This window comes from Linepithema humile, chromosome 4 (genome assembly GCF_040581485.1).
Source record: "Linepithema humile isolate Giens D197 chromosome 4, Lhum_UNIL_v1.0, whole genome shotgun sequence".
Lineage (NCBI taxonomy): Eukaryota > Metazoa > Arthropoda > Insecta > Hymenoptera > Formicidae > Linepithema > Linepithema humile.
The window spans coordinates 30999606-31025889 of record NC_090131.1 but is presented as its reverse complement, the minus strand read 5'-3'; the positions used below and the strand labels follow the sequence as shown (position 1 = coordinate 31025889).

At 42.1% G+C, this 26284-nt stretch overlaps 1 protein-coding gene across 1 annotated transcript in view; it reads left to right on the top strand.

The window, feature by feature from the left end:
• LOC105677279 (suppressor of lurcher protein 1) overlaps positions 1–26284 on the top strand; it is a 225563-nt gene that overhangs the window by 105737 nt on the left and 93542 nt on the right. The window contains exons 7-8 of the mRNA XM_012375792.2: positions 1940–2151; positions 3377–3451. Coding sequence (XP_012231215.1) covers positions 1940–2151; positions 3377–3451 — 287 coding nt within the window. The remainder of the gene's footprint in view (positions 1–1939; positions 2152–3376; positions 3452–26284) is intronic.

The window sequence follows — 26284 nt, the reverse complement described above, 5'->3', positions numbered from 1 at the left end:
TTAATCAGCGAGAAAAAATATCTTTATATCTTGTATTTTTAGAAATTGCTGAACCAAATTTTGCTGGATAACGTGCTTTCATAGAACATCCATCTGTAGAAAGGAATTATTTGATAAAATATTATACCGAATATTATAATAACAATACGTATAAATTTAAAGCGCGAGGAAGAAGCCGATCAGCCGAGGTGAAAGGCGATACGCGAAATACGATCGACAAATCTGCGATCAATAGCGTTAATTTATGTGGCCGATGGCACTTTTCCCAAGACTGGTGGTAAAAATCTGTAAGAGCTCGGGTAAGAGCTGAGAAATGCCGTCATATATCAACGTTAAGCCGCTCCGTCAGACGCACTCGGATATTATCGTGAATGGTGCTGATGGATACCGGGGAGACTCTTCCATCCAGCACTCGATACACTTTTGCTCTATCCGAGAATGCACACTTATATAGCACGCACATATGCCAATCGCGCTCGCCGATGTAAAGTTATATAGTTCGGGGGCCATCGATAATATCGACAGTATGAATAATACCTTCACAGAGATGAGTGGTGTGAGTATGAATAATTTCTCATTATATACGCGATAAGACTTGCAAAATTTAAGAAAAAAATAAGAAAGTTTTTTCTTTCCTTTATCTTCTTCGATATTTCAATGTGCTCGTACCGTCTGAATTCAAATTTCCAAAGGTAAACGCTATTCTAACGATATTCATGGAATAGCCACTGAGACACAGTAGACGGAATACAAATAAAATGGACGAGAGCGGATCGAAGTCGGTGATGGCCCCGAACTAAATCTTGTTGGACACTTGAAGAATTTCGTGTACACACTCCGGGCGTGCGATGCCACGCTAGATTAACTTTGATAGACGGATTTGCTTACCTTGGCGCGTTGAGTTCACTTACGCGCGCCACTAACTTTATGGTCAAACTTTTCAATTTAACTGTTTGAAACAGATCTGATTTGCGTTTATTCGCACAAACGCATTTATTTGTCGCGATTGAATTGGAAATAATTCTATACTTTTGCGCAAAACTCGTGGCAGATAGAAAAAAATAGCGTGCAACGTACTGCATCGACGAAGAACGACATTGTCTGCCTTGTCGCGTACAAGCGAGATGAAAAGTCGCACGTGTAAAGTTTATGGACGAGGGGGAGGAGGTGAGAAACAAGGGCTCTTTAATCTCCTCCGGCTCCTCCGACGATAATCTTTCTCTGCCAGCGTAATTGCTTAACCCGTGCAAGTAATAAGCTTATTTCATCGGCCATCATCTATCAAGCTTTTAAATCAATAGGATCGGAGTGCAATCCAGTCGATGTTGGCACGCGCGAATCGCAAGGCACGAGCGAGTGTAATGCTCTTTTTCGATTCTATCGAGCAAAGTAGCTGGCGTACACATATAAAACGAATCGCACCGGTCGTCGAGATTCTCTCCTTGGCCTGCCGCCCACCGCGCGTCCCGCCGACGACGCAACCCTTTGTCACTGTACACTCTTTACCGTTTCACCTTTAACCTCACTGTCTCGCTTTATCCTGCCTCTCGTCCCCTTTGTCTTCCGTCCTTTCGCTCCTTCCTGCGCGCGTTATCTAGACGAGTTGCAGTACTCAAAGCGGACTTAACATACCTTCGTTGTCAAGTATCTCGAAGACCCTCTCCTTTATTCGCGCATCCCATTCCGATCTAAATCTTTATGGAGGCAAACTCTTTACAAAGTAAGACCCGTGGGTAGCTCTGATTCCAGAGATAGCATTAAGGCGAGAAAATTAATCAGAAACAGATTTTATCAGTGGACACTTGTTGTTTCTTAAAAGCGCAAGCAAAAATTGAGATAAAAATTACTCTTTTAGCTTCTCAGAGCCGATTGCTCGCAGCTGTGAAGGTAACGTACCGATAAGTTTCCGTCTTCTAACGAAAAGCACATCCTGTTACAGTTGCCTGAATAGGGCGGATTTAATCAGGGTGCACGACGGAACGGATTCAGGAGCGCCCACAATAGCCGTACTCTGCAACCAAGGAGCGGAAGTGGAGGTACTCAGCACGGGACCAGACCTCTACATCGAGTTCGTCGCTAATTCCGAGTGGCCGGGCCAGGGCTTCAAGGCGATGTTCCAGTTCCAACCATTGGACGATGCGCCGCATCCTGGTCGGTAACGAACGACGATTACTTGTCGGCATCACGGAAATCCATCCTTCCAACCATCCCTCTATCCCGCCACCGCCCCCGTTGCTCTTTCTTCCGTCACATCTTACGATGTGTAAGACCGCGGCGGCTATTGGGGCGGTGGGCTTCCTCCCAGGTGAGTTCCTACCTACGAGACGATCCATTAAATTATCCATTACCTCAATGCTGCCAACTGGCAAACATCGTTGGATTTCGCTATCCAGATTTTATTCAGATTGTCCATCTTTTCCATCGAGTGCGATAATTTCCTGCCGTTAAGAAAAACCAACGCACACGTGAATGTTGAACTTTATACTTTTTAAATAATCCCATTTCATCATTTAATGTCGTGAGAAGAATTTTTTTTCTCGTGTCTTTTATTACTCTGTGTTTTAACTCCAATATGCTCGCGTTTTTACAATAGAGATAACTATATCGGTTAAAATTATTAATGGAAAAATTTTGTTTACAAATTTGGGAAGAAACAGTTATGAAATTTAGTTTACGATATTATATTGTAATATGGCAGTTTATATGAACTCGGTCAATATTGTAGCGAGCAAGCGGAAGTTCAAAAGCTCAACATAACGCATCGCCACGTACAAGCATGGAAGCGCCATGAAACAGAGCTTTCGCGAGGCTTTCCAGTAACACTGGAGCTTTTAACGGTCGGCAAGGAAGATCGCAAAGCTTTCCAACAAACTGTAACACCCCGAGAGAGGGAAAGAGCTTGCAGTCCTCTGCACATACAACACCTTTGCTTGCTTGATAATCGACCAAGACCATCCAGTACCTAGGCATTGTTCCATACATTTACCCGTTGCTATTACTATATCTTTTGATATTGCCGTTAACTGATATAGAGTAAGATGATAAAGAGATGTATCGCAAGATTGATTATCAAATGATAACTCCCGCTTTAATCGGATATTCTACTTAAATTATATCGATGAAGGCGCTTTCATTTATCGAGTGATGGACTTTGCAAATTCAATCACTATTTTGGCGCGATATAACAGTTAAAGTAGTGCCGGTATTCTCATCTCGAAGAAGAGTACAAACACCTTTACGTATTTAGGAGGCGATGAATCATGCGAGTAGACCCTTTGTGCTCAGGTAGTTTGGTTGCGGTCCATTGCATACGCGACTCCCTGTTGTAATTAACGGCACTGTATATTCTAGGGATAATTACAATAATGTGTTTCAGAGCCGGACAAGGTCCCAGGAGCCGTTACGGGGAACCCCAAGTACTCGGTCATCGGACCAGCTGTCAGCGCTACCAGTAAGTATATACATTGCATGCACACGATTTATCACCTTTCTTAATCAATAAATTGCGCCGCTGCGTCCCAAGGTATTTCCTTGGCGCGAGAGATAAATTCGTGGGAGCTAAAATACTGTGAAATCGAGGTCCCCTCTTTGATACGTGCAACTTCCTTGGCTCCACCATGAAGAAAATATCAAGACAATCACGTCGACAAATGATACGGCTCACCTGCACCGACTGTGTCATAATACATTTATTGAATTCGCTAGCTTCGTAAAAAATTATCGCGCCCACGAGACTTTTTGAACGACACTGAAATGTAATCTGGGAAACGTGACGCATAGTCCGAGAAACAGGATATCACGATGTAAAATAAAATTTTACTTTGAGCGTAACATACTTTTATGAAGTCTGAAAGAATAAGTGTAACGTCAGTCCCGGGGGTATATGGCTCCTGTCGTTGTTTAAAGGGATTATTTTGATGTCTTCAACATGAGCGCCAGCGAATACGTGCAGAAATATGATTTTCCCCAGAGCTCTCGGCACATAACTTCTCCGTAACGCAGCGGCGTATAAACTTTGAGAGTACTTTGCGCGCTTGTAGAATCATCACCCGTATGTTTTCACCCGTGGTGAAAGCTCCAACTTATGGCTTTTTCATGAAAATAAGATGCCAGTTTTATCGCCTGAGTATTCGTCATAAATTCGGTTGACAATCGATGACCTGATTACTACATCTACTCGTTTGTTCGCGGCTCCAACTTTGACTTATTATTTCTTTATTGACGTATAATATAAACGCAGTTTAACGGCATCTGAAGAGAATGTTGCTTGTTAGTAGAATCGCCGTAGAATCTTTGTAGTCGCTGTTATAACGTGGCTTGAAAGAGCTTGAAGGACGTTAAATCACATATTCTTTAGCTAAAACGTGTACACACACACACACACACGCGCGTGCCATATGTAATTTCTGCTGAAATTAGTGCTAATCAGTAATCGATTTTTCCAATCATAACTTTTCAGACGGGAAAGTTTTTAATATACGTACGCTCGTACAGTCCTTTGATTAATACATGCATTCAAATCATTCAAATATTCCTAGGCTTAGCTCTAATCTCAATTTGTACATGAGACCCTAGACCTCAATGTGTTTACTCATGTAAATCTATCTCTTAATACGGGTGAACAACAACAGCGACGGTGGAGGTAGGAATGCGTGGCAATGAGAGCCTTTACCAGCACAGCGAAGTCATGAGAGTGCTCGAGGCCCGAATAGAAGCCATTCTATGAGATACCGAAGCTTACGAAGGCCGATCCTATCCTGTCTTCCGACTCTCCTCTTCACAATGCTTAAGTTTACCGTAAAACGTCCAAATGTAACTCTACATGCTTCTATTACATTCACGTCTCTGTTACTTTTGCACGACTCTTCAAAATTATCCGTACAACTGCACTCTGATAGATGTGTGAAATTTTGCACCTGCTGATGCGTTTTTATTGTCATTCTTTGGGAGAAATTAATTATTTTCAAATTTTTTACCATATTTTTCATGTAAATGAAACAAACATTTTATCTGCTTCAATATTATACAATGTAGCAAAGTAGCGATGAGTGGCAATTTCGAGTAGCTCAGCTTTAATAAGATCGTTACGGGACGAGTTAATGGTCACCAGAAGAAGATTGAAATGTTTTCAAAGCGGCATCCGTAGGTTTCGATCACGGATCTATGTACGTTTGTGCACTAACAGTAATTACGTAAAGTGAGAATGAGCAATGTTGTCGTAGTAAGAGCAGGTTTCATTTGCGTAATTGGGTGGTTACGTGAAAATATCGTCGATTCGCACCATGGAAATCTATCACGAAGACTTAACTTCCTGGTTTTTGTTGTTTTTTTTTTAATTTGTTAATCAAACGGGCGTCGATAAGGTAATTACCGTAAAAATTAAGTGCACCGATAAATAGACGGGGAAAGTTGTTCCATCAGGAGCAAATGGTCAAGTTTTCCAATTCCCTCACACTCGACTCTGTGTGTGTGTAGGGGAACAAACTGCGTGTTGGAACGGGACGCAATAACGCGTGCATTCAGGATCACTTTACAGGTTCGTCGTACTGTTTACCGTACGGTGCAGAGTGAAGCGAATAAGCAATAAATAACATCCGCGGACACACCACAGCCGCGCGCGCGCGAGCACGCCAACGAGGGTAATGTTCCGCTAAACGTATATACGCATTAGCTCACTCCGAAAAATAACGTATTTCGTCGCAGATAATACCAGCCGCGAGACGGTAAATTCTAATGGCTTTGCCAGACCGCCGTCGCGCCGCAGGCCGAGAGCCGCGTCGAGAATGCGGGAGAAAAACGAAACGGAAACGTACGAATGATGGATCGAAATTCTGCAATTTTCTCTCTCCGTTCGCGAAAGTGCTACGTATGCGCCATGCCCGCGCGATACTAACTTTGCAAACGACATAACGTTGTTTCCCGCTATTTTACGCTCGTCTCCAAGCCGGAAAGTACGCCTTCCTGTGAAACTAATAATAACTTTCTACGTTCCGCGCGCACGCTTTACACTTAAGATGTAAGTGTTGCAAACTTCTTACGACGTACCCAGTCGCGATAACAAATTTCCTTTATTATTATCAGAGCGATTTAATTGCCAATGAAATATCGTTTCTCCTGTCTGGAATAAGGAGGGTTAGAATAAGACGAATCTTCTCAATTACAAAAGGATTGAGAAGAATAAAGTTGCAGTATGATTATTAATCTTGTAAATAGGAAATCTGTTGTTCGAGAAAATTGCTCTTATTATTTTTAAATCTATCCTTTGTTCGTACGCAAAGACTCGCTCGGTCGTCGTATTGTGCGCCGTTTGACAAACAAATCTAAAGAATCTCGCGTAACAGCGAATTCAATGATGCGCGGAATTTCGTAATTGCGGTAATGCGCATCGCAGCAATATTGGTCAACTCTAGATTGATGTGCGGCGTTTATAATTTGTGAACGAAATGGCAAATTTACATGGCCGTAAGTGGAGCGCAAGCACTCAAATTTTATATTCTTGAATATTCACGTTATTCATTAGTTATGAATATGTACACTCGTCTAGCGCATTGCACACGCATCTAATTAAAAACCTTCTACCAACGTGCTGATTACAGGTATACGAGCGTATGCATAGGAGTAAATTTTCTACATAATGGATGTCACATTGATGCCGCACACCCCGACAGCGGGTATTGTTTATCATACGCTAATTTATTAACCAAATATGTATAACGCTGTGTTACAAGAAGCAAGAGAGAAAAATTTCTTCAACAACAAATACAACAATGTGGCGGTAAATATCATTATCATACTTTGTGGGGAACTCGTGAACTGAATCGTGATTTGGAATAGTCGATCGCTCAATGCTCTCATTTAGAAAGATGGGATTGTCGCAAATGCGATGTAATCGCTGTGAGACTCGCAGTGAGTTAGTCTACGTGAGCGCGCAAAACTGCCACACGAAAAGGATGCAAACGCGTCGCGATGGAACGTGGCGATAGGGAGAGAAAGAAAAAAAGAGAGACGCGCATAAGTATAATGCGCGCTATGCCATTGCTAGGCTCCACCGACAACATCCGACACAATGAGGATTGATCGTAATAACGTCGGTCATTAAGCGCGTCTATGTGTCGGATGCAAAATGATCCACTCAAAACGAAACGACCTCGCGTGATAAAGTGGGTGCTAAACTGGCCGTGGGAAAAAAAAGACCTGTAGGAGCCTATTACCGACACTTGTCCGGCGGACGCTGTGTGCACGACCGCCGAAATTTATGGCCGAGCATTTTGCCCTTTATATTCTTCCCTCCCCGAAGAAAGTTTCCTCAAAAATTTTCCGTCGACGTTACGGTAGGAATTATTGCAGCGTCCACGTGTAAACTACAAGAGAAGAATTTAAAGAAGATACAAATTGGCCGCGAGAAGTGTCGACAAATTATTTATTGTTTTCTCGAAGAAATGAAAATGATAACAAGGCCAATGAGAGCTAATAAGAGAATAAATTGGCTCGTGATTGTCGATGTACCAATTAAGTGATATTTCCAATTTTTTTGCCTTTTTTCTTCATCTCTGCTTGGATAATTGCGATTTGTGGCAGGAGGCAAGCATACGCCGCTAAAACCATTCATAAACATTATGCAACGAGCGGCATTAACGTGTAGCTGCCGGGAATGCTCGCACACCTCACCGCAGGAATCATACGGGACGCCGATAAATCGTCGACGGCTGCAAGCAGTGGATCTCTCGCCGTCGATTTGGCGAGTGGTTATCGATTTCCGGGTGCTACCGAGTCGGGATACCCCGAAATCGAACGTTCCGAGCTAAGTCCCGGACTGTCGGAAATGTATAAGATCCATCTCGCGCGCTTTTCAGGGATTGACGTTGAAAGAGTCACGATTTACGTTAGCCCTTTTCTCCATGGAGAAAAGGAGGAGAAGCGGCGTGAGCAGAGGAGGGGGGGGGGAGGAGACGGTGACCCCTCGGAAGCCGTAGAAATCTAATAGACCGCAAGCGAGGATGAGATATTGGCTCTGAGATCGGTTTCGATCGATGAAGCGTAACGGTACTTACTCTAGCGTATCGTGAAATTCGTATTCGATCCGCTCTTGCGGGGACTTCCCCCGATCGTTTTACTACCTTGTCCGCGCGCGTCTTGACGATTGAATTAACGTCGCGAACGACTCTTGAAAAGAGTGAGCTTTTCGTGCTTCGACGGCACGTCCTCCTTCTTTTAACATCCTCCTTTTAACAGCGCGAGTGAAACGGGGAACAAAATTGGCCAGAACAATTCCAAAATCCCTGTTAGCCTGATCTTGTGCAATCAAGATGTTGAAAACGTTAACGCTAAACTTGTATGTTTGATAAACTGTGCGTTAAATTGGTGTGAGAAAAGTTTCCCAAGCCGAGAGCCACACGTCATTTGCTGGTGATAAAGACAAACGAGTTTTCCGATTTGCGGCTCTGAAATTGGTCGCGTAAGCATAGGTGGCTATTCTACACCCACCACATCGATCATACTTTTTCAGTATTGTGATTACTGATGACGAGTAAGTTCCTCGACAAGATAAAAATTCATTTATACGTATAATGGATGTTGAATTCACAAATCTGATGCATCAAACAAGATGAATCATTTTCAATCATACAGTTGTTATTATTCAATTATATTATCGACAATGTACAAATGATAAAACAAGCTGTATTGTTTATACTTACGTTATGCAATTTCTTTGAAAATATCTGTAGACTATCGTAGGAAAAACTGTGGAAAAGAAGATTCGTGTAAATAAATTTAGAGACATAGAGACATGCGCCGCGCGCTCCACAGAATCGCGATCATGGTTTATTCCGACTAATGCCCCACTTGAGACTTAGCCACTTTAAATATTACCGTCGAAATGATTATTTTATACTTGGTTCGATATGTGCTAGCACAGTACGTACGCGACGTTTTCCCGCGCAGTGTGGACTGACGACGAATCCAATGGACAATCAAAGGAACCTGTATCAATTTTTCAACCACTTAGCCTTTGAAAAAGATTCTCTCACGTTTGCGCCAAAAATGTAATGAATTCTCTGTGGACTGACACGTTAAACAGTAAATAAATATTTCCTCGATTCGCCGAATAAAATTTTCGCGAGTATTTGCTCGAAAAACATCTTACCAGTACTCGCCGGATAAAATATTGATTAAATCATTCAGATATAACTTGATGATTAGGTGGAGCTTTTAAACGACATTTGAGACTGGCGCGGACATAAGCGTATTAATATCTTTGTTAATAAATTGCCGTTAGCCAATGAAAAGAACGGAATAATGCAATCATAAAATCTGGGCTTTAGGGTGAAACTTTTCCAAGTAATAAAGTCAATATTGGCCTTCGCACAGTCTGTAGCAAATTTAGTTAATAATTTTTAATAGTACGCTATATCAGTGCTAATCTTGTTCTGAACTTTCTAATCTGCGGGGAAACACTGGGAAGAAGCGTTGCTTGTGTGTCTTCGAGCGCTGATAAAGCGTGCGGCCGTCCACTTGGTTGCATCCCGCTGCTCTATATAGCAACTTCGCGGCCACTTCATCTAAGCATTAGACTCAGCGTCAAGATGCGGCACCAAGTTTCTCCTATTCCGCAGTGAATAACATCGGGTTTGGGTGTGGCGCGCGTACACCGGCGCTCTTCTGAATTCAAGTAGAAACGTTTTCAGCTTCCGAAAAATTTCTAGCCCGAAGAAACTGTTTCCATTTCTCCGCCTTGACGCGCGATAAAACATTTACACTCGCGCTACACGATTTCTCGATCATGAAAAAATCAGATCCTCCCGGACGGGGGCGACCGGAGGAGACGCGCGGGAGGAAAAAGTTAGGGAAAGAAGACGAAGTAAAGGCTGTAGTAAGAAGCTCGCCGGAAGCCCGCGGATTTTGCCGGCAGCTTTTTCCACGAACGAATACATTTATTACGAGCGCTTGTATCCGCGAGTTATTGCCGCGTAATCTTCGTCCGCCCCAAAGTTTACGCTAAGGCTTGGCGCTAACGTTCGCGTTTTTGCGACGTTACTGCGCGGGGACAGTCTCGCAAAATAAAAGCCACTGTCGCGACGGTCGTAACAATTATCATTAGTTGCACTCTAGTAGGAGGTTCGATGCGAAGGGGTGCGGCCCCGCGGGGACGGAACGGTGCAAAACGTCGTTCGGTAGTTTCTTTCGTCGCAAAGTCGCCGTTCCGATAATTCGTCGGTACAAGAAACTACCGCGAGACATTAAAGCGTAACGAACATTCAATAATCAAAAGTTTCCGCTTTTGGCGTTCCATTTATCGTAAATGCTCTCCGGCAGTTTCGGCCACTTTACGTCATGTCAATTTAGTGATTCAGTATATATCGAAAATTATGTGTGCATCAACAATTCATGCGTTTGAAATATGTTATACTACTGCGGATATTTACAAACGGAAAATGTGTGAGAGTAATGTTGAGAAACTCGTTATATCTGAAAATTAAAACACATTGTATTAACAAGCACAATTGTGTTACACTCATAATGAAATTCTTGCTCTTTATTGAAATATCAGTCATTTTATTTCAAAATACTACATTTTTACTCTACATTTTTTTATGTCAAAAGTAATATCGTTATAAAATTTGTTAAACTTATTATGCTTGAAGAAATATTTACTTATTAAACAAATCTGTCTGTTAATTTACAGTAGCAAAAAGTAAGCAAAAATGTACCGTTCATTAGTGGCATTTCTCTTACTTTTATCCAAAAAAAACATGTATTTAATTACCAAACTGCTTTTAAAACATGATAATGTTCTCTTTACCGTCAAGTTTTGACAAATACTTTTCAAGTATTGAAAAACCTTAAAATTTTCACATAGAAAAATCGACTGAATGCTGGTCAAAGGATCTGTGGATGAAAGAACGGGCCATAGTTTCGGGACATCTCATATATATATATATATATATATGACAACCTCCTCTTTCAACCATTTTGCCCTTTCAATTGTGTTCTCAAGCGGTAGAGTTTTGTCGTGATTTCATGATCACTATTTCAAGTTAAGAGGGAGAAATAAAAGTGTATCCTCGCCATTATAAAAGTTTGTAAAAACCGGATATTGCGAAGTTTAGCGAGGATGGCAAACAATGTTACGCAAACAGACACGATCTTCGTGCACTTTTATTAGACACAAACACACGCCCGAGTTGTAAACATTCACAGCTCCTCAGTAATTGCGAGCATTAACATTCTTTGAAACTGAAACAATGGAAGTTTATTATTAAGAAGTTACAAATACTCTATTGGCGTCGTGCTATTCGAAGCTTAAAATATTTCCAATGTAATGCGTTTCGGTACATTTTAGTAGACATTGTGATCTCGGCTTTGTACGAATATCATTTCAAAGAATTAACGATACATGTTATTATTTGCAAAGACATTGACTAAACGTTACTGATCGATGTTACAACATGTATTACTCCTTAAAGTCAGTTGGAACGATGGAAGGTAAGCGGAAACGCTCATGCGCACGACACGGCTTCGAAAACGGAAGTTTGAGGGATGATAGGGCGTTCAGCCTCGACAATTTCGAGGAAGTTGTGACAGTTTGTCTACGTCGCGCGGGTATCGAGGAAACTTGGCGGCACGAATAAGCTGTTCCACGCGCGCCCTCGTCAGTTTTACTCTCCCAGCGGAGCGAAAAAGTACAATAGCTCACTAAACGAGCGTACTCAATATGAGAGCTTCCAAATCTGGACGCTGCGCGAAACGCTTAAAGTATTTCTACATTACAACGAGTGTTTCGCTCTTCCGATATCTACTTTTTTTTATTTTTTATATATTTTTTTTGGAACGTAGGATTTATCGCTCAGAATAAACTGCGTTTCGAGAGAGTATTTTCTCGTACGATTATCCGCTTAACCTTTTACGACATGGGAAAAAAACTTTGTCTCCACCGTGAATAATGTGCGCAAAGAAATATTAAAATAGCGACGCGATACAAAGAGAGTTTAGCCTGCAGCATCGAAAACTATCGGCAGCTCTCTCGGCTTTGTTTTTCGGCGCAGACCGCACTCGCGACTGCTGTCGGAACGGAGACGAATTTTGGTCCAGTGGGCGACGCGGGGAGGCGGTCCACTGTGATTGCCTCGGCCGGAAGTACTTTCCGGGAGCGTAGAATGGATAACAGTCCAATAAAATCTAATTTAACCGGGGGAGTACAAACTAGGGGATGATACATTTTGCGGTTGACTGACTCGAAGTTGCGGTGTAGCAGACGGAAAATAGAAACGGCGATGGAGTTGCCTGTAGTTATACGCGTCCACACGCGTGTATATATATATATATATATATATATTATATATTTACGAGACGCGTGTATGTACACAAACCATCGTGCGCGCACCGACAGGTATGCACGCCGCTGGATAGAAACGGTCGGGCGGTAGCGGCGACTACATGCCTCGTGGGAGCGCTAGCCGCTCGGATACGATTGTAATTGGCAAGCCCATATCCTCAACACGTAATATCCCCGTTTGCTATTCCGGCTGCTCCGAGCCCGGGGTTCATTAATTCCTATTTCCGCCCGTCTACGTCCTTTCTGCGAAACTCCGAGACTTCTGTCGATCGGTTTAACGGTTTCTCCGTCGGAACTCAAAAATATGTTTACCGTTTTTCCCGTCAGCCCCTTCTCCCCCTCATTTTTATCCCACCTTCTTCTCTTTTCCACCCCGTCTGCCATTCGCGCTGCACCGCGCGCCGTGAAAACGTCGTAAATCCGTTCTCGATGTTATTTCTCAAATATCGCTTCCTCGGGCTCGTATACTTCTCTTCGTCGCGCACGTCAAAACACGGAAAAGTCGTAAACCGTTTTCCGTCGTTCCGTCCTCGGGCAGAGGACAGCGAGAGACTTAATCTGTTGAACTCGGCAAACGGCTTTGACCTGTAGACGGATGCGTAATTTTTTATCATGTCAACAGTTAGGCGTTTTCAAGCAAATTTCAAGCCGTTTTCCACCGTGTCGCGTTGAGCGATAATTAACGCACGATTAACATTTTGTTTTTCGCACAATCATTTTCTTCTTACTTTGCTTTTGGAAGGTCGGCACGCACAGCTGGATGCTACCGTCCGTAACGCTGCGATAGATATCGATCGTTAATTACACCAAAATTAATTTATACTCGATATTACACGAAATCCTCGCCGTCCTTCGCGAGGTCCCTTGTCGTTCGTAATACGTCATTAACTCCGCGATATAGCTGAAATTCATTACTACGCAGAAGTTAAATTATTGCAGGGACATAATTACTTCGTGGCACCTAAACTATGGATAGTAAAAGGATTACTTTAGGTACCTGTCCCTGCCGACCTAGTTATATCACGCCTAATATTTAATCTTGCTTAACGCTTTTAATTACGCTATTACGCCATTATAGTAATACCCGCGACCCAGTTATCAATATGGATCAGTTGTTCGCTTTTCTATATTATTTGCACACAAATGATGAATAAAAATCGGCCTGCGTCAACTTGGCATTTGAAACGCACAATTCGGTCACCGAGTGCCCAAGATTAATGTAAAACACACGTCCGCAGGCAATGCCGATGTAACCAGGATCGATAAAGGAGGCAACGCGCCGTATTCGCTCCCTCGGTGTGTACTTAAACGGAGCTGGCCGTTGGTGGCAGTGGTTACTAATTCGCACGCTGCTCTTTACTAATTCGACGCGGCGAGGTAATTCGTCGCGCGTCGGCACGGAAGCGTCGGACGAAGCAGGCCCGACGATCCCATTTTCGCCCAAGTTGACGCCGGGAATTGCGAGAACCGGACCTCCCTGGCGTCATAAGACTTTCATGACTTAGGGGAAACACGCGCTTTCATAACACAGAGGACGATGGATTGCGGGGCCTCCCTCCTCCCCCTCTACCGAATCGCGTGCTTTAGCTCGCGTACGACTATGCATGCATTTTCGCATCTGCGACGCACGAAAACGCTCACTTTTCAAACCACGAACGATGTCTCCTGGGAGAGAAACGCGGAAAGAGCGCACGGAGGATCTGTCGCTAACCGTCATAGCGACGAAGGTGAAAAAAGAGATGGAGAGACTAAGGTTTAAAGGAAGTACGCAGCTTTAACAAGAAGGTGGAATTGAGTTATCGCAGGGCGTGGATGCAGAGTGAAACTTGGAGTAGGTTTCGAGAGAGTGACTACTCATCATGCGCTCGAGGTACTTACGTTCTCTAACGTATTCGAGTTACTGAAACAAGAAATACTTCTCTTCCACATGCAGATATAACGAAGACCATTGAAATCTTTCCATGCACAGCGCTTGTTACACATATATTCGAGTTGTGGAACAGTTACAACCTTAATCACGTGAGACACACATACACACATATGTACAAAATCAAGAAACTTACGGATTTATTATTATTATTTTAATGATAAATTGCAGATAGAAGTCATTATTTATCGCGCCTTCCCAATTTTCAACATTACATATTCTTTTAACTCAACTTTAAATTGAAATTTTATTAAAGTCTACTTGAAATTAACTGAAGGCTCTGTTATTTATTTACTCCCCTGAAGTTTAGTTTGCGAAAAGCCCTCTTTTTCACTTACAACTTGAAGAAAACTATCGATGTCTCGACATTTTCACCGAAGAAAAATCGACTAGAAATAAATCGGAGAATCTATTATTAAAAGACTATCTATAAGTTTTGAAAAAGTCTGTGCATCTACAAGAAGACATTGTGGAAACTAAATTGATATCATAAGAGAGAAAGAATACTTAAAAAGTTCACCAAGAGCGTGAATGAGCTGTGTATCCCACTAGTATCGATTTGTTCTTTTAAATAATGCGGCAGACTTTAAGAGGGCGAGGCAGCCGAAATTACATGAAAGTACAAGGTGAAAATATTGGTCGCATTAGAGAGTGGTAGAGCAAGACTTATCGCATACATCGCGGATGGAATCGCGAGTAGGTTGGTTTACTTTGAAGATGACACGTGCATTCATCTTGCGTGCATTCTCCTGGAGAAGAAAAGCCACGGTCGTTCGAGCCACGAGCACTCGAAAAAAAGTCTCGATTCCGGCGTCTGCGATTACATGAACTAGAGTATCACGGAAAGTTCTCTCCCTGGACCCTAGCCACGGATATTTACCCCGAGTGTTCACTCGAGTGTCGCCCACTTAGACCTGGCCGACCACTAAGTAGCCCCGAATTAACGCTAATGGATATCGCGCTATGAAGCACCGCCACCGATAAAATTATAAAGTTTGCCGGAGATGGCCGGCGAGATGGAAGAGGGAGAGAGTGGGAAAGTTCAGTGAGCAACGAAAGGTCCGAAAAGTGTAAGGAGGCAGACTTATAAATTTCTCCTGGACGTCGCAAGGGCGGGAAGGCGGAGAGAGGACGACCGTGGCATCGCGTTGACCTACACTCGACTACGCGATCCCACGAGGGATTTGGATGGAAAGGAAAACGCGAAGCACAGCTCGATGAGTACATCGGGAACACGGCCGTGATATATGTATGCATCCTGGTGGCTGGAAATGCGGCGCGGGTGAATAAGGAAGAGCCACGCGACGCGACACGACGAAGAAGAAGCAGAGAGCGAGCGAAGAAGAATCGCGTGGATGTGACGAAGGAAAGTTTCGGGGCTGCGTTAAGTGGTAAAGGGTGGTGGCTCCGCGCACGCGAGAAGTAGGAAGGCGGAGAAATGGAAGGAGATTATGGGCCGCGATGGCTCGACATGTCGCCTGCTTGAAAATTATGATTCTTCATTTAGCGCCGTGGCGCATTCCCGTTTCTTGCGGCACTTTTAAGGCTCTAGATTTGCGTTTACGCGACATGCTCTACCGCGCTATGTATTTTTGTGTGTCGCACTCGACACCATTTATCGTCGGACATGTGTCCGTGATATATTATCCATAGATTTGAAGAATTAAAGACATGTGAAACACAAACATTTTTTATATATGTACATAACATCTAAGAATTTGCAGGCTTAAATTTCTTTTCGGATCTCTGTCCTCTTAAAAACAGATTCTTTGATCACGTATTGGTATTGCTTCAAATCAATTGTTATTAAAAACAAGAGAAAAGTAATTATTTGTCATATTTTTCCAATTTTCAACATACTTTTTATATGCTTTTTAATAATAAACTTTAAGTTCAAAATTGATTAAAAAGTTTATTTGTAATCAATTGAAGAAAATAGTTTTGTTATTGACATATATTTTTTTCATTTGTCCCTCTAAAATTCAGTTTGTGTGTAAACCTTTCTTTCTTTTCAAACATTTGTAACTTTGAAATTATCGATGCCTAGATTTTTGCTCAGGGAAAAATTGATTTTAAATTGATCAAAAAATCTGTCATTGACACGATCGAGACGAGAAAAGATAAATAATTGAACAACCTTTAAACATTCTTCATTTTTGGATTCAATATATAATTTTTAGAAAAAAATTAGATATAAGAAAATAATAGGTGCATGTACAAGTGATTATTAAATGTGTGACAAGAGACTTCTAACGGATAATCGAACGAACAAGTTTGAGAAATGAGGAGGATGAGCACAATGTAGAAGTTTTGCGAGGATGTGACGGGATAGGAACAACAGGGATTACGGCATATAGCGGCAGGCGATATGAAACCTGAATGAAAATTATAACTCCTTGTTTAGCGTTATAGCATTTTAACATCTTTGTTGCTTTTAAAGCTTACAACTTGGAGTTTATTGCCAGCCACTCTTTCTGCAAAACGACAATCCGAAGTATGCTTGATATATATACACAACAGCAAACAAAGAGTATATTATAACTATAATACATATAATATATCTCTTCAAGTACTGCTATTTTACAAGACGGCTCTTCTAAGCGTTTTATGGAATAACTGAGATAAAAAACACATCCTTTATTTTAACTACGGAATATCGTTATTCTCTATGAAACCTCACAATATTTTGCAGTATCATTGGAACATAATCAGCGTGACGAAACATCTGTAATTTCTTTTTTTCTCTCTTTCTCTCCCCCCCCCCTCTCTCTCTTTTTCTCTCTCTCTCTCTCTCTCTCTCTCTCTTTCATTCTCTTGAAAACATATATTATAAATAAAATCAATATACCGGATAAACGAAGCTTTGAAACGGATAATCGGATAATGATTTCCATTTGACTAGCATTCGAAAGCTCGACACTTATTCAAATTTCACAGAGAATTCACTAACGCGGCTGCATTTGTTAATGAGCAGCGCTGAAAAAGGATCATGTTGGTCGAATTTCTGCATCCTGTTGCCAAAACTACTTAGTAGTAACTATGCGCCAGACTATATCGTTGCATTTTCTACTTACACGAGGATCACGGTTTTACGACGCAACGATAGCCGTAAAACTGCTCCACTTGTGGCTACGCGTGACACGAAAAATATATAACCAACCTTAAAACGAAAATTCCGAAATTGCCTTTTTTTTATCCTCTACCATGTAAAAAAGAAACAACTGCGATAAAAAACATTGCGGTGAACGGTGATGAACCGTAGAAAATTTTAATTCTGTGTGAGACAAATAAATCGAGAATTTTACACGCGAATATATTTTGCACACACAACCGAGTACAGCACGAACATTTCAGTCCAGACGAGATCTTTCTGACTTTCTTTGTATTTTCGCTTGCGGAGTAAAGTAAGGCATATAAATATATCTTCTGCCGTCGATACACAAGTTCGTCAGGAAATGTCTCTCAGTCGTGGAGAATGGAATATGCAAATAGTGCATTGAGTGTTATATAAAGTTCGAGCGCTTACGGAGTGCGCTTAAATATTTTTATAGAAAATTAGGTCATGTTAAGATACATGTATGTTTTGAAAGTAATACAGAAAAGATAATGTTATATGATATTGTAATAAAAATTTATTCATCGTAAATTAAATTTTGTACCAATATGTGACTACTTATAACGATACATTTGCTTCATATAAAAAAAAAAAGAAAAAAGAAAAAAGAAAAAATAAACAATATTGCAACAATGGACGAACCACATTACACGATGGAGTCCTCTATGCATAACGTAAAGGTAATATGTGCCCATACTATCAACAAATAAATGATCAATCGGTTGAGTGATTGATATGTTTGAATTTTATTGGATATCGTAAAGGAAGGAGGTAGATAAAAGCATATGACTTTGTTTTTATATTTTATTGAATAAATATAAATGTCTCTGTGTCTGACAGACGTGATATTAATGTATAGTTTTTTTTTGTAGATAAAAACTTTTATTCTCCATGAAAACAAAAATCCGTCCGCTTCTTCACTCGCAATCTGACCGTGAACGCGAGTAACGAGTCGATCTATTAGCTCTCGCACGCAAGGCATAAAGCGACGCGTGCACAGGTGTTTCTAGCCGAGCGTGAAAAGGGTATTTTCGCTAATTGCCGCGGCCTGGATAAAATAGGCGCATCCATTGCCCGTTTAACGGACCAAGTACTTCTGGTTACGCCTCTCTGCCGCGTCCGAATCAATTGACACGGTGAATAATGGCCTAACGAGAGTCATACACGCGTTTGATCGCGAGACGCGCACACGCGAGCGCATTCTTGCCGGAGCGCAAAGAAACATTAATTTGCACGCCAATGGCGGGAAATTGTATCCACTCAACAATGTCGAGCGCGCAATGTGAAGTGCGCGTTAACGCATCCGATCGAGTTTTCCTACCGTGTTCACCAGACGATCGATAACTCCATTTGCGATCTGTAACATCAAAAGAATAGCACGCGGCTAATATAAGTGCGCGGACATCGTTGCTCTATCAAGTGACGACTTCTCTCTCAAAGACTCTTGCCCTTAGCCTTTTTCTAACGGAGTTCGTGCTTCTAGAAAATACAATCGGTGTGCCGGATCTACGGAGATAAAGTTCGTCACTTTATGTGCTGTTTGAAAGTAGAGTAAAGTGCGCCTCCGCTCTCTTACTCTTTCTCTTTTCATTTTGCACGTTTCAATCACTTCGATCACTTTCGAAAGACAGTGATGTGACAAAGAGGAAGCGAATAAAAGCGCAATAGTAGGATTAACATGTTCCCTAGCTGTGTTTCAGAAACAAAATAATCTGATGAGAAAAACCCTTAACAATTTTTAATCACGAGAAAAAATTGCGCATCATATCAGCTAGATTTAGATGTAATTTTAATATTTATCAAGCTCTTGCGCTTCTACGCATAATTGTTGAATATATGTGAATATTTAAAAGTTTAATTATTACTCGATATTTTAAACGCGGCCAAAGTAATAAAGTAGATAATTAGATGCAAATTAAGTAATGCACTCGATGATTAATATCTTGTTCCGAAAGAAACATGCTGTCTAAAGGATTCCCTTTCACAACTTTTTCTCTCAAGCAAACAATTATTAAGTTTTCTTTCAATTCAAGGTAAAGGAGATCCAAGAATCAAGAAGCAAAGGACATTTAAAAGATGTTATTTTAAAACATGAAATATATATTTCAAATGCGAAATAGATCGATAACAGGTGAAATGCATGAAAACATTTTGTAGCGCTGTTTTAAAAACGCGCGCACTCTCTAAGAGTGAATATTCTTTCGAACCAAGCGAACCTTATTCTTTCGACTATTCTTTTTACTTCGGAGATCGACAGGCAATTTTTTCCCATTAATCCATCGGCAACATCTCGTTATTATTCCTCCGCGAGGAAAGCACGCGACTTCGTTTCCTTCGTTACTTTAGAAATGACTTTTCGACGTGTCCGTCCCTCTCCGATGATGCTCGATGTTGCTGGTAAGAAGGGCGGTGTCAAACACTCCGCCGTGTTTAACGACAAGACTCTCCGACGGTCGCAAGCGCGATAATTGCCATTCGGCAATCAACGTTCGGCCGAGTTGATTAAATTCCTGGCAAATTCTCTTCTCGCGCATTAAGCGGCTTAAAACGCAAATGCCGCGCCTGGAAATTACTATCCGCGATAGAACCACAGAGGAAAACCGGTGTGGAATTTGCTCCGTGCTGGCGGTAGCTCGCGTGAAAAAGCATCCTTTTTTCTTGGATACGGACTCAACGCGTTCGCACTAGCGTCAGTATCAGTGGAAGAAATTGAAGCCGGCCGGTTGTGACGCGCTGGATATAAAACATCGTTCGAATACATATACACGATGTATAATTGGATTTCATGTTGCAAGTTATAAATGCTACACAGCGATTGCGCATGATTAATTAACGCTTTATGTGCGTTAATCGTAAGTCGTAAATGTATAATTCTGAATCGCTCCACTCTGTATTAACAACATAAATATCTCAATTTTGGACCTATGTTTATTACGCAAATGTAAAATAAAAAGAGAAATATTAATCTTCTTATTTATTATAATTATATTACATTTATTTCATATACAATTGACACGTTGTATTCTTCTAAATGCTGATTTATACTCCAGTCGCGCAAAGTTCTATTTACAGGCGCATTTAACATTACATTTCATTATTTAACAATATTAAAACTATTTATAAATTAAAGAAAAAAATGTAAATATTTAATGTACACATTACATACCGCATGTAATTTAAATGTAAATTTAAATATTTTATATTACGGAATGAATTATGCAGCTTGATTTTTGATGATGCTATCTCCACGTCAAGTGGCAAGAAAAATTGGTTGTAAAAAATTGCACGGTTTTATTAAAAAATTACAATTAAAATTACAAAATTACTTAACAGATGCATTGGTGTATTGTGTGCAGAATGGAAAGAATGGAATCTATTAAGTTTTTTCGTTTATAAAATATATCTTGATATAGAATATTTAAATTATAAAAAGATTGGAGAGAGAGAGAGAGAGAGAGATTTACTGAACTATAGAAATTATTAAAGGAAATATAAAATATGGATAAAGTGTGCCATGCGACAGAATTAATGCGAATCAGTTGCAACAAAGCGATTAAAAGATTAGCAAGTAGTAGTAGTACAAAATAATTTTATCATAACGTTAACACTCTCTCTCTCAATGATTAAATAAAGCATTTATTTACATATTCTTCGTCGATTAAGGATAAAGATAATAGCATCGGTGTTGAAAAGCCAAATAACTAAACACATGGATATGAGTTTCCTATCAATTGTAGCTGTTGCTAGTTGTTAAACGGAGTTAATTCTCGGACGTAATTAGGGTCCTTTCAAGCTCGACCCGTGTCGCTTTATTGCCTCGCGGTAGACAAAGCCTATGTTATGTGACCAAGCCTCTAGATGTGTATGCTCTACCGGCACACACCGAGAAACCACATCTAGAAACAATGCTGGCGCTTAATCTTTCCTTCTTGTCTCTAATACTTCTTTCGCGAGTAGCGCTTTCCGTTTCGGGACCTGGAAATTGCGTTCCCGCTTTTCAAGTACGAGCTCCGACTCGCAACCAACTATTGGCTCTCCATCCGAATGCTGTTATTCGTCACTGCAAAGTGTAAGCATCGATTGCAAAAGAAAATTGAGTTTGAGATTTGTTCAAATATTTAGATATTTAAATCTAACTGTCTGGTTGCGTTAAAAGAGAATCATCTCTATATACCATGCCCTTTAAAATCTCTCTATGCTGATCTTCTTGGTCTCCCCGAGGCAATTTAAAATTAAAAGTAATCGCAGCAGCGGTACTTCTAAAAGCACGACAGTGGCTGATAAAAATTGTTCTATTTAAAGAAAAGTTTGGCGCAAATGGCGAAGCGCTCTCACAATTACCTTCCACCTTTTCTTTTTTCCCGTGTGAAAACTTGGTTTGTTGCGCTCGCCGAGGCGTTCGAGTTTGATCGAGATTCGTCGATATAACGGTAATTTAAATTGACGACGGTAACTCGAAATTAGCCAAGCACTAACGACCAACCGCACAGGCTTCACGCAGCGAGCGCCCGGTTGTGGCGCGCGACGCAGAGCCCAGGATGGTTGCTCCGAAATAGTTGTTGCAACTACATTACCTCGTTAGGCCCGGCCGATGGTGGTGGGATGATGCGCGAAGCTATTGTATATGTATGCACGTCGTTGATATTAACGGGTACTTAGCGAGAGCTACATATCTCCTTCGGATTGCCCGTCTATCGATATCACATTCGCCTGGGATGGGACAGTAGAGCGGATTCTCGCGTCAATGTGCTCCAAAATGTTGCTCGTGTCATTTGTAAAATAGCCAGCGTGTACAAACATTTTACGACTTCTGTACCTGAATCGTTGCCACTGCGAATGCAGCAGCAGCAGCAGCAGCAGCAGTCAGCCTCTCGTTCTTCTCCGTCTTAACTCGTTCATCGGTACCGTTTCTCCTCGGGTTGCATCTTTCGATCGTTCGTTTCTCGTCCTCGCTTGCTTTCCCACCGTCTCTTCCGCTCGCACGTACGTTCACGAGGGATGCCAACAAGCGCCCCATTCACTATCCCCAACTTTTACTTCCGTTTTATTCTCTACGCTTAAAGAATATTTCCCGCGATAAAGAGATCGGGTTATAGCGCACAAAGGCGGGAAGCTTTCATTCTGTTTGTTCCGGGGCGCCTCAGAAGAGACCGCAACGTGCGCTGTATACGTATCCTTCGACGTTTTTACTTTTTTCCTTATCCTCGCCCTCTCCATCCTCGTCGTTATCCTCTTTCTTGGCAAATAGATTTCGACCGATGTCTCTCTCTCTCTCTCTCTCTCTCTCTCTCTCGTCCTCTTTGCCAGCCAATTATCGGTAATCCGACATTTAATGAGAGAGCGTCGAAGGAATTCTTTTTGTATGTGCGCCGAGCTACGATTTAGTTACTTTCTACAACACTTCTCGCGACGCTTCTCCGCGCTTTGCTCCCCTCTAGTGGTCGAGTCGATAAAGATCACCGAACGAGAGAGAAAGAAAGGGATTGACAGTTCGCAGACCTCCACAAGCCTGTGATAATAATATGCGGCCGATTCCAGAACTAGCGGCGGAAAAAGTTTCTCGTCATCGCGGCGACTATTCAAATTATTTCCGTTGAAGAAAGAAAAAGTTGGAGTCTCGATGGTTTTCATGGTTGCCATTCAATCTCGCTCGAACCTCCTTGACCGAGGATATGAGAACGAAAAGTTCTCAGTCTCACGCCTGCACGATGTGAAAAACAATAATTATCCGGAAATGTTTCCACGGATATTTTTTCATTCTACTAATCAGTTACCGCGTGGACGTAAAGTGATTTCGACTAGAGATAAAAATGTTGCGATAGATAATTGTTTTCGAAGGATTATAGGAATTTCTGCACGGGGATGCTGAAATGATTTATTAACTATTTCATCGCGCTCCTGACTATTCGCAATCCTCCAGTCCACAGAATCCAATAACCGGCAGTAATATTGTTCTACATGGAGAGTACAAACGCCATATTTTATTCTTCCCTAATGCTTATTTATCCCTCGACCTACTTCCCTGGAGCCCCGCGCGGTATAACGTAGTCCGACATCGATAATGTCTTCCTGCGCGAATGCGGAGTACCATCCGGGTCTCCTTTCCCAATGCATCTGTGAGAATAGCTGTGGGATTTAATCGTGGTGCATTATATTTTGCGATATGGACAGCGTAATCTACGAATCCAATTGGCCGCAAAAGCACAAATCTAATTAAAACTTCTTTATGTGTACGATTTTTTTAAGGATAAACAATTTTAGGACGTACAATTTGAATCAACGGATCGTAAAATAGCATCCTAATAAAATCGATGTTGCAGTGTAAACCAATATCTACGTATCGAACATCAAACAAAGTGTCGAGTGATTTTTCTTTACTCTTCATAAAAAAAAATAAAATAAAATACAGTTCGGCACTGCTCTTGAGTTAATCTAGGCGAGTGACGAGAGGCCGCGACGAGAGCTCGTATATGTATATACTCGTAGATCACCGGTCATCAAGACTGCGTAGAAATTGCGATCGGCGCGAATAACAATCTCGGGAACGACGCGCGAAACGTTTCTCGATTTGATTTAGCGGAAACGCTCGATCGATCACATCAGTCGAGACGTTAATTTTTTCTCGTAATGGTTTAATGGAACGCTTTCTGGCATTGCCACACGCGCGCATAACAATAATGCATGGATAGCGTAATCAATCATTTTTTCCTGCGTGACGCGACCATATCGGATGGGGGGCACTACTATCAATCGTGACAAACTCGATGTACCGTGTACACGGGCTGAGCGCGATTCGCCTGCCGTGGCTAATCGAATTTATTATACACCCTGTTTGAAAACAGCCAAACGAAGTTCGTATTGCGAGCGTATCGACGACCGCCGCGATCACTACTCGTTCGCTATCGTCTGCCGCTCGGAATGCATTTTCGACCGCCCGATCGACCGAACGACCGACCGACCGAACGACCGAACGACCGAACGACCGAACGACCGGTATCGGCAATCGATTTAAAACGGTCGGTCGGCTATCACGAGTCTGTTCACGATACCGGAAGCAAATTATAGCGGACAGTCGCTCCATGTCAAGAGCCTCTATTTAAGGGCCGCGTGCAATTGTAGGCCGGATGGATCGATCGCCGCTGGCACGCCGGAAGGTAACGCGACCAAGTACAAACAATGAGCCCTAATGAGGACGCGGTGTGACGTCGATACCAACCATGCGAAATCCACCTAGCGTTTTTCGTCTTTTTTCCGGAGGAGCACAGGGGAAAGAGGAGAGTATGCAAAATTGAACCTCGCGACACCGGATCTTTGTCGAAGAACTGTGCGCAAATTGAGTTTCGCAAAACGCATTCAGCATTACGGCGAGTTACAGCGAAAATCGAGTTTACACTCGGAAGGCTGCTGATCTAAGTTCGAGCGTAAACTGTTCGCCGAATGGCACTCATGACGCCGTATTTCCTAAATAATCCGCGAAATGTACCGCAGTCAAATATAACTCGATCGGCTTTTGTAGCGAAAACGTTGTTAACGCGTTTGCGCTGGCCGTTCCCTCTCAGTCGCGCACAAAGCAAAGTCCTTTAGCATCCGACGTTATTACGCTACTAGAAATTCATACTATCTCGCGTTTATATTTTACGTTCCATCGCGCCTTATCTGCATCCGAAAGAAGTTAACGCTCGAATCTCCTCCGAGGAGAGCAGCCTCGTTTTCGCACGAAGCGATAATGGGGGGCAAGAAAGCAAGATATCTGATTCATTTTGCGAAAAATTTAAGAGCAAAGTCGGATCGAGTTTCACGCGTCTCAAAGAAATGCACGTGGACGAAAAGTTTCGCGAAAGCTCCAATGAACCTTTCTCTTTTTCTCTCTCAAGCTTGTGTATTTTTCTCCGCGACCCTACGCGTCGTTTCCTCCGGAATCTAAACTAACCGTGGTCAGTTCAGTTTGGCAAAAAGGCTCGTATTTTACAATCTCGCGGTTGGTTATCGTCGAAAGACATCGTAAACATACAACATGGTGCACCGACACGGCGGCCTACGCGCGTTACATCGAGGTCGGCGGCATCCAGAAACGCGGCCACGTCGGGAGAGCGATCTCGATTTATGGCCAGTGCGAGCATCCGGCCGGCAGGACGTTGAATTTATCACGGCTTACTCTTCGTGATCTCGTCTCGCGTGGTGCCCACCAGTCTTTGATCTGGTTACGAAATCCGTACGGAACGTTGAGAGAAATGGAAGACGAGCGGACGCGATAAATCACCCAACGATTTCACCACTGGTATTTAATTAACGTTATCTATCGAGCTGCATCATATTTGCTCGCGGACATGGCGCAAGCTATTTCACTCTGTCGTCTTTGCGCCGCAAACTTGCCAAGAAATTTTGCAACAACCAGAGAGGAAGACATTCGCATTTTATGAGAGAGAGAGAGAGAGTTGTTTGAGAGAACGACGGAGGTTGAAGACCCGCTGCCCGCGACTGGTGGTGGTGAAAATCTAAAGTCATCGAGTTTTCATGCGACGTAAATGGTGTTGTGGATGGCCTTGTCGGGTGATATTACGGTCATACCGTTTGACAACTCGAGAAAATCCGTTGCTCGAGCGAATATACCGATTTCACTGAAAGAGAACGGGTAGCGTCCTTTGCTTGCATTCTCGCGGAGAGAAATCGGTCTGATAACAAATCACGTCGTTAATGACCGAGAACAAATGATATCTCTCTATTAAACGAGCGTAAATTAAGTTTATAGTCTTAGTGATTGGTGATATGAAACGCGCGCGCGCGCCAGCCACCCTGAAACTTTGTGTTTGCGTCCTTCCCGTGCAATCGGGAGATTCTTAATCCTTACATTTTATAAAGAATCGCGGAATATTCTCGAAAAGCGAAAAGCTGGTTACTCGCGTTCTTT